Source organism: Trachinotus anak, unplaced genomic scaffold, assembly GCF_046630095.1.
Source record: "Trachinotus anak isolate AG129_WGS33_773 ecotype Australia unplaced genomic scaffold, CSIRO_AGI_Tana_v1 ptg000025l, whole genome shotgun sequence".
Lineage (NCBI taxonomy): Eukaryota > Metazoa > Chordata > Actinopteri > Carangiformes > Carangidae > Trachinotus > Trachinotus anak.
This window is the reverse complement of record NW_027273876.1, coordinates 19,227,651-19,239,763: the sequence shown is the minus strand read 5'-3', so window position 1 is coordinate 19,239,763 and position 12,113 is coordinate 19,227,651. Positions and strand designations below refer to the sequence as shown.

The 12,113-nt window shown below is 40.6% G+C and overlaps 1 protein-coding gene across 3 annotated transcripts in view; it reads left to right on the top strand.

The window, feature by feature from the left end:
- ccdc57 (coiled-coil domain containing 57) overlaps positions 1-12,113 on the top strand; it is a 38,203-nt gene that overhangs the window by 14,921 nt on the left and 11,169 nt on the right. For all 3 annotated transcript variants that reach the window (XM_071462623.1, XM_071462622.1, XM_071462624.1), the window contains 7 exons: positions 1,399-1,500; positions 1,773-1,930; positions 2,015-2,089; positions 6,429-6,629; positions 6,713-6,871; positions 6,981-7,143; positions 7,868-7,960. In XM_071462623.1, coding sequence (XP_071318724.1) covers positions 1,399-1,500; positions 1,773-1,930; positions 2,015-2,089; positions 6,429-6,629; positions 6,713-6,871; positions 6,981-7,143; positions 7,868-7,960 — 951 coding nt within the window. The remainder of the gene's footprint in view (positions 1-1,398; positions 1,501-1,772; positions 1,931-2,014; positions 2,090-6,428; positions 6,630-6,712; positions 6,872-6,980; positions 7,144-7,867; positions 7,961-12,113) is intronic.

The following is a 12,113-nucleotide window of genomic DNA, read 5'->3' as shown; positions in this document are numbered from 1 at the left end:
GCTGTGGTTTCAGTTGGATTTACTGTAAAATGATCACTCAGAGAGAAAGTTAGAAGAGACAGAATATCTTTCTTATTTTGTCTCTCACACTGATCAGCCTCCGCCTGGGTAACGAACTCTGTGCCTCTCACTGAAAAGAATAGACACACAGAGACTCTCTTCGAAGTAGCCAAGGTTTGTCCAAAAAAATGCGCATTTGCAAGCAACTTTGTGCATTTGCAAGCGACAAATGCGCTAAGTTGGTAACACTACAGTCTGTGAATGCCCCCTAATAGAAACCGTTTCTGCCAATTTATTTTGAAAGAACAGCAACCAATGGGTAAACCCCAACTCAGTCATGTGGCATTCAGTTGACCAATGGTCACAGACATTCGTGATTATAGGGCAGGTCCCACTGTTGCAGTCCTGTTAAAACGTAACATAGATGAGAAGATACCTGGCTACGACTCTCCTTGAGTTACAACAGTCCTGCAAACTATGACATGAATAATTACTGCCATTGCCTGATCTGTACCAGAAACCGGATTTGTTTCTACAAAAGTGTGAAGAACAACACTTACCACACATATAGCTACATTTTTTCACATGCGTACAACAAATCAGGTTCCAGATACAGATCAGGCAGCCACAGTAACGGTCTGTGCAGAGTCACTTCAGTTCACAGGACTGTTGTGACTCATACAGTCAGCTATCTTTTTACTTTACTTCTTAACTCTACATATTGTTATAACTTGATTTCCACAGAGTAGACATTGTACACATCATGCAGCCTGTACTGAACCTCTTACAATAACTAAGCACTGCTAACATATAACAACTAGTGCAGATGTACATGTTTACTGAGAAAAGGAAAAGGTTGGTCTTGGGATTTTAAGAATCTGTGTCAAATCATTCAAGTAAAAATTGAAATTAATCAGAAAATAGATTTTTGTTTCCAGCCCTATATGGTAGAGATGCAGCACATAAAAATATTTCATGTTTTAAACCATTAATCTTAGTGACCCCCTGTTGTGTTTTCTTGGCAAGTTGAAGATGGAGTCTGTAGACAAATGAAATATAAGAACTTGCTGGTTGGCAAATAAAAACAAAAACCTGCTGTTGGTTCAGTGTGATTCTGCCCCAGTGAAGTGTTTCTCAAACATAAGAACACATTTGTTATAAATTCTGATATTTTCTGATCTGAAAAGGATCTTTACTTCTTCTGTTTGGCTTACTGTCATTACTGTCATTGAAAATGTCTTTATGTAAGAGTGCAGTGATATTTTCTTTATTTCTGTTGTGAAGTAATTTAAGTTTGCAATCAAGCAGGGTTGGAATTGGCACCACTCTAACTAGCAGGGACTGAATGATTCCTCTGGGTAGAGTTAAATTCTCTAATCTCTGTCGTCTGGCCAACAGGAGATGACAGCAGCTTTTGACTGTGAGCTCAGACAGCGGGAACATGAGTTCAACCTGAAAATGGATGAGATGTGCGCCGTGGTGCTGTCTCATGAGCTCAAGGTGAGGAGAGTAATAAGATGGTATCTCATTGTAAACATGTTGTCCATTAGTACCTGTTCTGTGGGATATACCGTACAACAACAACATATACTGGAAGCAAAGTAATACTCATGGTATTTTTATATTGTATAGTCATATTCTAAATCTAAATAATATAAATAAATAATGACAGCAGATTTACATGTTTGATTTTCTTGTTGACCTCTAATCTTCACATACATAGTTTGTCACACCTGATGTTGTCATGACTACGTGTGTGTGACCTTGTCCAGGTGAAGCTGCTGTCTAAAGAGACTGATGTTCACTGCCAGGCCCAGCTTCAGGCTACAGAGGCTCTCAAAGCACGTGAGGAGTTCTGTCAGCAGATACAAACTCAGCTGCAACACAAAGACCAGCAGATCAAAGACCTCACTGCTGCCAAGGACCACAGGTACTGTATGCACCTGTCATGTGTGTGTGTACATGGGTGTGTATCTACATGTGTTTGGGGATTGCTGACTGTCCTCTGTCTCAGGATCAAGGAGCTTGAGGATGAGGTGAAACAGATGGAGACCAAGCTGAAGGAGAAGGATGACGACAGTATTAAGAGGTGAGTCATGAACAACGCAAAGTCCTCTCAGTCAGACAGTCAGAGCCAGTTAGAGGCAGCTACTGCAGGAGCACAGAGACAGAAAGAAAAATTCATCATTTACAACTGTTTTAAGAATGTGTAAGGTTATTTTTCTGTAAAAATAGCTGTAGCAACAAGGAGCAGGAATAAAAATGATGGCACAACTATGTCCAGACACCATAATTGTTTGTTTTCATTGGTTGTTTTTATGTTCGGAGGCGTTATGTTTCAGGTTGTTCGTCTGCTCCTCCCATTGTCAGGAACGCATTATCTCAGGAACAACTAGAGGGAATTTAATCAAATCTGGCACAAACATTCACTTGGACTAAAGGATGAACTGACTAGATTTTGGTGGACAAAGGTTAAACACACTACCTGTCGCGTCCTTGGAGAGCAAGATCGATTATCTTAGAATCAGATTCCAGCAGGAAATTGGAGGCTGTGGCATCCTCTGTGTAACGTAAACACTGCTCGCCCATCAGGTCCTGGATCGAGCCATCCAACCATCAAAGTCCCTCTCTGCTTTCTGTGTGAACAGAGCAGCAGAGTCCTGCAGGTCAGAGGGTGGTGGGCGGAGTCTGTCACATGATGAACATCAACAAGTGTAACCACAGAGACACTGAACACTGGCTTTGAGCATTTGACAACATCATGGCGGCCAGTCTGCCTCTGCCAGGAGGTCACTGTGGTCATCGTTTCTGCTGTGTGCACACCACTGCAGGCAATGCAGCGCTGATGGAGCTGAGAGAAAAGTAGAAAAAGATGAATAAATATATAAATGAATACTAATGCTAATACTACTCTTTTCACTACCACCACAACCACTACTACTACAAATAATAATAATAATGATAATGATAATAAGAAGAAGATGAATTAAAACAATTTTAAGAAGAAGAAGAAGAAGAAGGAGAATGAGAAGAAGAAGAAGAAGGAGGAGAAGAAGGAGAAGAAGAAGAAGAAGAAGGAGAAGACAGGGAGAGTACTGGCAGCACGTCTGCCCCAGGCTTCTGACAGTGACACAAATTGAGTGAATTAAGTCTCCAACCTTCATTGATTATTTAAAACACAGCAGTATCTAATGAAAGTTGAGCTTCTGTGCTTTTGTATGAGTATCCACACAGACAAGTATACAGTGAGATCATTTATATAACAGTTGACCTTTTTACTACACATCTAACCCCATTTCCTCTGGGTAGTCCACATAAACTCTGTGCTGTCAGTAAGATCATTACAGACAGTTGTCAGTTAATGAAAGAAATCAGGCTGCTTTTCAATAGTATTCACAAAAGAGATATTATTGCGTAGCTGTAGATGTAATTGATATGAGTAGCTGAACCTTTTTAATCAACTAATAGAAAATGAATAGAGCCAACAGTGATAAGAAAACATGTTCCAGAATAACTTTGATCAGATCATGTAGACACTGACAGTCTCAGTCTCCTCTGAAATGTAAATTCAACATCATATTCCTCTAAAAGCATATATGGGATGCTGTATATTACTCTTTGGGGTACTGTATATTTTTAATTCAAAAGAAAAGCAGTCTTCTCTAGAAAGCCAGCTGGTGTTAATGTTCAATGTTTTCTGGACCCAATACAGAGACACATGCACACACAGAGGCAGGTAAGTGCAGTGAGGGTATTTTAATAACCACAAAGAATGTCCAAATCTTACAGGCAGGAAGAAGCACTGGCAAAAACCTCAGGAAACGTGAGCAGCAACCCAGCAGGAACATCAACAGGATACTTGTCTCAGAACACAGAGCAACAAAACAGATTAAGTGACCAAGAGTGAGGGGGACACACTGACCAAATTGTCTAGTGACAGAGAAGACAGTGAGACACAGGTGAAACTAATCAGAGCGGGGCATATGATCACATAAGCAGGAAAACACACAAGGGCACAATGAAAAACAACCATGAACTCAACAGCAGGTCCAAGAGGGACGGACTGTGACGCTTGGACTCTCCTTGTGACTCATTAAGCTGATAAACTGTCAGACAGTTTGGCAGTTGGTTGGTTGAAAGTCATTTTTTCCATCTAGAGGAATCAGACATATTGTAATGAATCCACAAAACATTAATTCCACATGTGCTTGTTTCAGCTGCGGACACCTAACAACATGTAACCTTTCCACCGATGCCACATTTGTCACAGTGGTCTGGTGTGTTCTGGCACATCACCAGCTGTGCAGTGTTTCATGGTTCAGCATTAGTTTCAGTTTATAGCGATCACAGATACACTCAGACAGAAAACTTACCTGAGGGATGAGGGGGATTGTTAAGAGTTTATAACCTCTACAAAACTAGTTTATAAGGACTCTACTGAATGTGTCACTCAGTACATTTACATGCACTGAAGCACTTGGTTAAAGCTGAATTCCTGGCTATTAATACATGTAACCTTTTCACGTCTATGCATGTATACAAGTGTGTGACTTCAGACAGGAAAAATATCACTGTGACAGCAGTGTAATCATAAAGGGGGTGGGTTATGTATCTGAATTTTCTTTGCATGAGGGAGGATCATTTAACTTTTGCTGATCCCATATATTTTATTTAACGTTCGTACAGACATGTTTTAAACTGTGTAAAAATCCTCTGCTATGATTAATATTTAGTTTAACATGGTTTTGTGGGGAAAAAATTAAAACTGGAGCTGGAACTACATCTCTTCTTACTTCCTCACTGAGAAATCTGGATCAGGCCTTTTGCCCCACCCACCACCCAGTTGCTCCAGGTGTCCAGGTGAAAGAGCAGAGAGTATCAAGATGGTTAGAGGAGAAAACATCAGAGAGACTCAGTCACATGTTTGAGCCACAGTCAGACCCAGACTCAGATGAGGAGTCTGTTGAGACCAGAATCAGAGACTAGCAGACGGACCAGAACGGTTAGCGTAGTTGGCATCTTTTATTTGTTTATGTTGTTTGTTAGCTTGTAACTGGCAGTGGCTGACACAGTGTAAGTGGTTGTTCTAATGCTAACTGTTGCTCTCTGTACTGACAAGCATTCAGGTTTATTTAGCCCCGCCCCCTGTTCCCACAAGTTGACAGGATTGGTTCCTTAGATAATATTATGTATGAATCCTTGGCTGTCTGAATCTGTATTTATGACACTGTCATTGGTTCACTACAGTTTCAAGATGGAAATACACAGTCATCATGATGAGCTCTCTCCTGCACACCAGTGAGCAGTGACCTAAACCATTTTCTGACAGTGCTATGTGTATGTGCTCATGCTGTGATATTTAATGGTGAACTGTTTGGCACAGCTGCCTCGAGGAATCAACCATTTTAGTCTCCAGTGCTACGAGTTATGCCACTCAGGTGTCATGCAGTTAGTTTAGTCAGACAGCTGATCTCAAAAAAGACATCCCTGTTTTATTCATTTGTCTGTTCATCCTTGTGCTCGTTACAGGGTGTTGCTGTAAAAGAGCCTGCATGATCTGCCAGATTACCCGTACACTGTAAATAAAGGTTAAATATAAATTAAATATCAGATGACATTATTATTATTATTATTATTATTGTTATTACTATTATTATTACTGTTGTTGTTGTTCCATATGTAAAAGGGGTTGTGCAGACTAAAGCATTGAGGATGCGAAGGTTAAATTTTGGAGGAAGTGAATCACCATAAAGAGTTACTATAATAAACATCAAAGCATTTTGCTTCTTAAATCACTAACAGTGGATTGTAAATTCAAATACTTTACATGTTCCCTATATTGAGTTGCATCTCCTGGTATAGCCCACGCCCATATTTGTCTCTATGTAGTTGTTGCAAATTTGCTAAATATAAAAAAAAAAAAAAAAAAAAAAAAAGATTTTTAGAGGACCTCAGTGGTGACTTGCAGGTTTGCCATGTAAAATCTGCTGTCAGGCCACCGCTAGGGGGCGCAACAGCATGTTTTCCAATATAAGTCAATAAAACAGCTTTCAAATTTCACCATATTTGCATATCCAGTGTATGTTACAGACTGTGCACGTCAAATTTGATGCAGATCAGCAGGTGGAGCTTTGACAAAAAACTATCAATAAAGAATTTTTCCTAGGTTACAGATACATGCTCCAAATGACACCAAAATTCATGTGTATAATTCTTGTCAATTTTGGTAAAACGTGATAATGTTTTATAATTACAATACATTAAGAATGAGAAATAGTTAAGCTTTAATTTAATTAGTTTCATTTAATTTGGTCACCTGCTTCCTTCTACTGGATAATCTGCATTTTTTTGTGCATAAAAGCCAAATCAGCTGTGAAAGAAACGATACCTAAATATCTCTTAATGTCTTTATGACTGTCTCTGTCAAGACACGAGCATGCGGTCCAGGCTCTGAAGGTGTGTGATGCACAGCTGGAGGCTCAGCGTCAGGCCCACACGGTGCAGCTGCAGAAGGCTGAGAGACACATTGCCAAACTGCAGGAGAATACAGAAGCTCTTGCTGCGCAGATACGCCGCATACAGGAAGATCAGCAGCAGGCTGTGGAACAGAAAGATGAGACAATCCAGAGGTGAGACAGACACTGATGGAAAAAAGACCAAAAATCATCATATTGGCACTAACCAGAGAACCTGTGTGTGTGTGTTTTCAAAGGCTTCATACAGAGGTAGAAACAACTCAGACGGGCTGGGACAAGTATATCAGCGATGTCTCCAGTGAGATGGTTGTGAAAGACACAGAGATGATCGCTCTGCAGGAGAGAGAGACCAAACTTAGGACCGAGCTGGAAAAGAGCAGGGGGGAGACGGAGAGGTGGGATGTGACAGGGATGTGATAAAAAGACTTATTCTGATTATGTAGCTTTGAAGACATGAGTTATATGCTCTGATCTGAGTTGTTGTGTATGTGTGTGTGTTGTCAGGTACAAGCAGCAGCTGAGTGCTAGTTTGAAGAGAGAACAGGCCTTAGAACAGAAGCGAGTCCAGGTGGAGCTGGAGTGGCAGGGACGCTGTGAGGACCTGAAGGCTGAACACTACCTCGCCAATGAGCAGCTAATACAAGACCTGACCCAGGCTAGAGATCAGGTCAGCTTCTCGTACATCACACAACCCCCCCTGCAGAGTGTATGTGGCTTCACTGGTGCACACCTGAACAGTTTAATACATGTGACAGTTCTTCTCATGTGGACTTGATGTGTGACTAAATATTGTGGAATAAGATCACTATATCATCATTTCTTCTCTGACCTTGATGACTTCAGATAAATCCCACCTCTGACCTGCAACCCACAGGTCTCGTTGCAAGCTTCATCCATCTTTTTTCAGACACTATGCTGTAATCATGTAGTGTTAATCACAATCATCCCAATCATCTTTTTTCCTTCCACCTCCACTACTTGCACTTTCTCTTTCTTGTGTCATTCTTAGTAAATCCAGCAGAATGAGCAACCAGTCAAGTTATCATATCTGGGAAACAGTCACGCCTTATTGCTGACACATGGTGCATCCAAGACACTGTGCTTCCTGGCACTTGGATGAGCCTGATGAAGGCCACAAGCCAAATCACACTGCTGACAGTAAAGCTGCTCTTTATACTACAAATGTTTCTGGAGTTTTATATCTTCAGCACACTTGTTTTGCAACATCTGTGACTCCAGATGCAAAATGTATCACAAGCAGTGATTAACTCATTAAATCTGTCTGATGGTGAGCAAACAGCAGCTTTGCCACTCATTTATAGTGCATGCTTCCAGGCTGTTAATGTGATCAATAAAGATACTTACAGAGGTCTGATGTTGGTCTCTGTCAGGCAAAAGCAGAGCTGAAGGAGAAAGAACAAGAGCTGCAGGACCTGACTGTCTTACTACGATCTGTTAAAACGGAGAGAGACCAGGCGATACAGGTGAGAATACATCCACCTCCCACTGTGAACACTGACAGAAGCTTTAATAAGAACCAGGAGATGGGTCATAGTGGTTTTGAGTTTAAGTTTCTTTTCAGAAACAGGAATTTAAAAAAAAATAAAAAGAAAGTGTTGTTTGAATTTGAAGTTTTAAATCCAAAGATGAAAAATAAGATTTCTTTTTATTCCATTATCAAAAATGTCAGCCATGATTGTCTTTGTCTTTGTTTTTGATTTAAACTGTGAAAGTCCAATGACTAAAAGAAATATAAAAAAGACGCATATTTTGTTCTCTAAAAGATGTGTTTCATCATATTCTGTGACGGCAGGCAGTGTCGTTTCATGGATAATACTTTTTGAAAGAAAGTGCCAACATTTAAATGGTGCATTTCTTTGTTCAGTTTCAGGGCACAGTAGCCTCACAGTCTGAGTCAGAAATCAGAGATGTCAAATCCCTTTTGGCGTGAGACACCTGCTCATAAACACTGTCTCTAGTCCTTCAAGAAAACATAGAGTTGCACAGGAAAAACAGGCTTTCTCAGTGGGACAGTCTGAACATCAGACTTTATTTTTTCATATGGAGCTACCACATTTCCTCCGCTTTTGAGAATATTGTCTTAGTGGCCACATTATTGCAACAATATTCTCAACGATCAATGTGGCCCTCAGGAGATGTAAAACATAAATAAAACATCTGAGAGACAGAGAGAAAAGGATAGTGAGGAAGCAAGAGGGAGAGCAATAGATGATGTGGTGATCAGCCCAGTCCAGCAGGCTGCACGGCCCACTGAGGGTACAAACCTATGTGTTTCTATCTTTTTTGTATTATTGTTTTTTGGGGGTATTTTTACGCCTTTATTTGACAGTGACAGTGAAGACAGACAGGAAACATGAGGAGAGTGAGTAGGAGACTGACATGCACCGGTGTGGAATGCATCCTAACCACTTGAGTATCGGGTCACCTCATATGTTTGCATCTAAAATGTGCTCATATCTTAATCATGGATTAAATACTTAGACAAGCAGTGGACTGTAGCTGACTCACTATACATGAATGACAAAGTTAGTCCATGATTTAAAAGTCTTAAAGGAGTGCCTCAGAAAAAAAAAAGTTTGAATGCTTTAAACAGTTGTGCTTCAAGCAGCAGTAACAATGAAGAGAAGGTTCAGAAATTCTAATACACTAATTGAAATATTCAGAGTCTGTGTGATCAGCTCAGATCTATAGAATCTTATTACAGAAAGATACAATTACGGAAGAAAAGTCACTATAATTACAATATGTCAGCTGCTGTATTTACTGCTGTACTCTCTCCATCGCCACTAACATGTTGGCATAGACAGGAAAGTGAGAAATAGAAATACAATTTCATTAATAAGGAGATGGACAACACTTTTCATGTATGTCGAGTTGTGTACAATTACACATCTATTATAAGTTTATCTTCATTAAAACACAACATTGATTGTGATTGTACAGAGTCTGTAACAGTTTAGATAAATGAGCATCACCACTAATGCCTCCTCGAGCCTGTTGATGTTTGTTGCTTCCAGCTGTTTCTTGTTTGTCTTTCCTCTGATTTTAAAGACTGGTTGCTATCATACAGTAGCAAGATTGATCCAGAGTTTCCGTGCGCACTTACACACTTGGCACAACAAAGGCAATTTCATTAATTATTTACAGTTATTAATTTGGCAGATGCTATTTGTGCCCAGATGTCTGTAGCTATTTGCATCTGGGGTGTATAGCCAATGTGGCCATTTACACCTGCGTTTTTCTACCATGAAGTTAACAATGTAAAAAGGGTCTATTTAAACCCAAACCCTGATCAGTTCCTTAACCTAACCATGTAGTTTTGGGGCCTAAACCTAACCAAACTGCGAAACCTAACCAAAGCTGAATACAACTAGAATTACTGCCTCTGGGTTGTATGCCTCCACCTCTCAGACTAGTTTCAGATTACATCCCTGTCTATCCAGACTCACGTAAAATATTCATCATTTGTGTGAAATTTTGTCATAATTGATCTGTGAAGTCTTGAGTAATGGCTAAAAAGTATTTTGTGAGTTCACACTGACCTTTGACCTTTGAGCACCAAAATATAAATCTAAAGAAATTTAAAGAAATTCCCACAAGGTGTTGCGGAGATATTGTGTTCACGACCAAAGCCACGTTTTGTGATTTCACCGTGACCTTGACCTTTGATCTTTGACCACCAAAATCCAGTCAGTTCATCCTTGAGTCCAAGTCAATGTTTGTGCTAAATTTCCATCAAGATGTTACTGAGACATCGTCTCTACGAGAATGGAACAGACAGACTGACTTCCCGAAAACTATGCCTCCTGGAGGAAAGTCATGTGCTTGACCCATTCATCACCACTACCTCCTACCCCTGTGGCCTGAAGGCAGCAGGCGTTTAGAACACCACCCAACGTATGGTGCTTATTAAAATCACTGCCCAATATTCCTACTACTAAATAGATAATCAACAGAGTTTATAGTTAATTTTCATTGGAATTTTTTTTAAGGAAGAAAGAGGAAAATTACTTGTATAAGAGCTTAAAAATTTTAGTTATTGAAAATCTATCTAAAATACCACAAAGTACACAAACCTTTCTATGAAGACAACAATTCCACATGAACACAAGAAATCTCATTTCCTGTTTTGCCACAACATGAACTGAGGATGAACTCTTGTATTTTTGACATTTCATGACCTTCCCTCTTAAACTATGCTCAGGCCATAATGTCACATGCAGAGGATAGACCTGTTCACTGTAGTGATCCCTGTTAGTGAAATACCAAGAGCTGTGCCCTGAACACACCTCCCATAAAAATAACCATACAGAGCATACTACTGACTGACTGGAAAACTACACCTGCTGCTGTTTTCCTGTTCCTCTGCTCTGTAAGTTTACTTCTCACGATACAGACACTAAGATTCAGCCACTGCAGATTCTCTTCCCTCAAAGAGCAATGCCAGCTTTAGCACCATTCATGCACTGTTTTCTCCCTGCTCCCATGATCATGACGAGTATTGAGGAGCACATGTCACAGCTCACTGAGTAATAGCACTTACTTATCTGCAGATGATCTTTCTCGCAGTGTATCATCAGAAAGTATGGATCACCCTTAAGGCAATAATGCTGGGCACATTTTATTTTTTCTCATCCTCATAAGGGTTAACTAGCCTCTTACAGCCCACCCTCAACCCCCCCACACCCCCATATGTCACATGGGGGTATTGTATCTTCAATCCAGCTGAGGCCACATAGTTCTCCACGAGTGGATTTAGAGCTGTCCCGTGTTTTGGCCTTTGGCCTTTTCCTCGAGCATCCTGAGAGGCATGGTGGCCTTTCAGTCTGGCTTGGTGGGCCCCCAACATACCAGCTTGTGTGGGCTCCACTGGCACCAGGAGGAAAAACACATCAAGGCCCTCTACATGTAAACCTTCTCATATGACTCACAAAGCACTCAAGCTAAATCCTCAGAAGAAGCTCCACATAGCAAGACATGATATATTTGTTGACTTATTATCTCAAGACATTAGGCTGCATGGTTCAGCTTTCTCTGAGGATGTTAGAACATTATGGCTGTTTAATCTATACACCACTGAATATGATGATACAGCTAATCAACCACTTATTTCAGCTAACAGCTGGTATTTCTACAGACTGTGCAGATGGCAGAAAGGCCACAGAAATGTAATCTTCTCTTGACTTTGTTATAATCTTAAACATCCTGAGCTGACCATGACTTCATCTTTCACTTCATGTCATACAGTCAGCATGAAAACTGTCTGTCAGTATGGCAACATGGTCAGCGACACAACCAGCTGTAGACTCACACTCATGTCAGAATGTCACATCACCCTCATGTCTCCAGTGCAGAAGTTCCCACAGGACTAAAAACATCTATGGTACAGTCCTGGCTGACTAAACGGCATCAAGTGGGTGGATTTATATGCCTTTTCAAAATGTAGGTTGGATGGTTGGATTGCACTGGAACACCCCCCCCCCCCCCCCCCCCCCCCCACCCCCAATAGCTTATCAACGTCTGATAGGAGTTGTTTCTGTACTCAAGTCAGTTTCTAACAGTAGTAACAGTCAATTTGATAACATCTAAAAGCTGAGTAGACGGGAAACCTTTTGT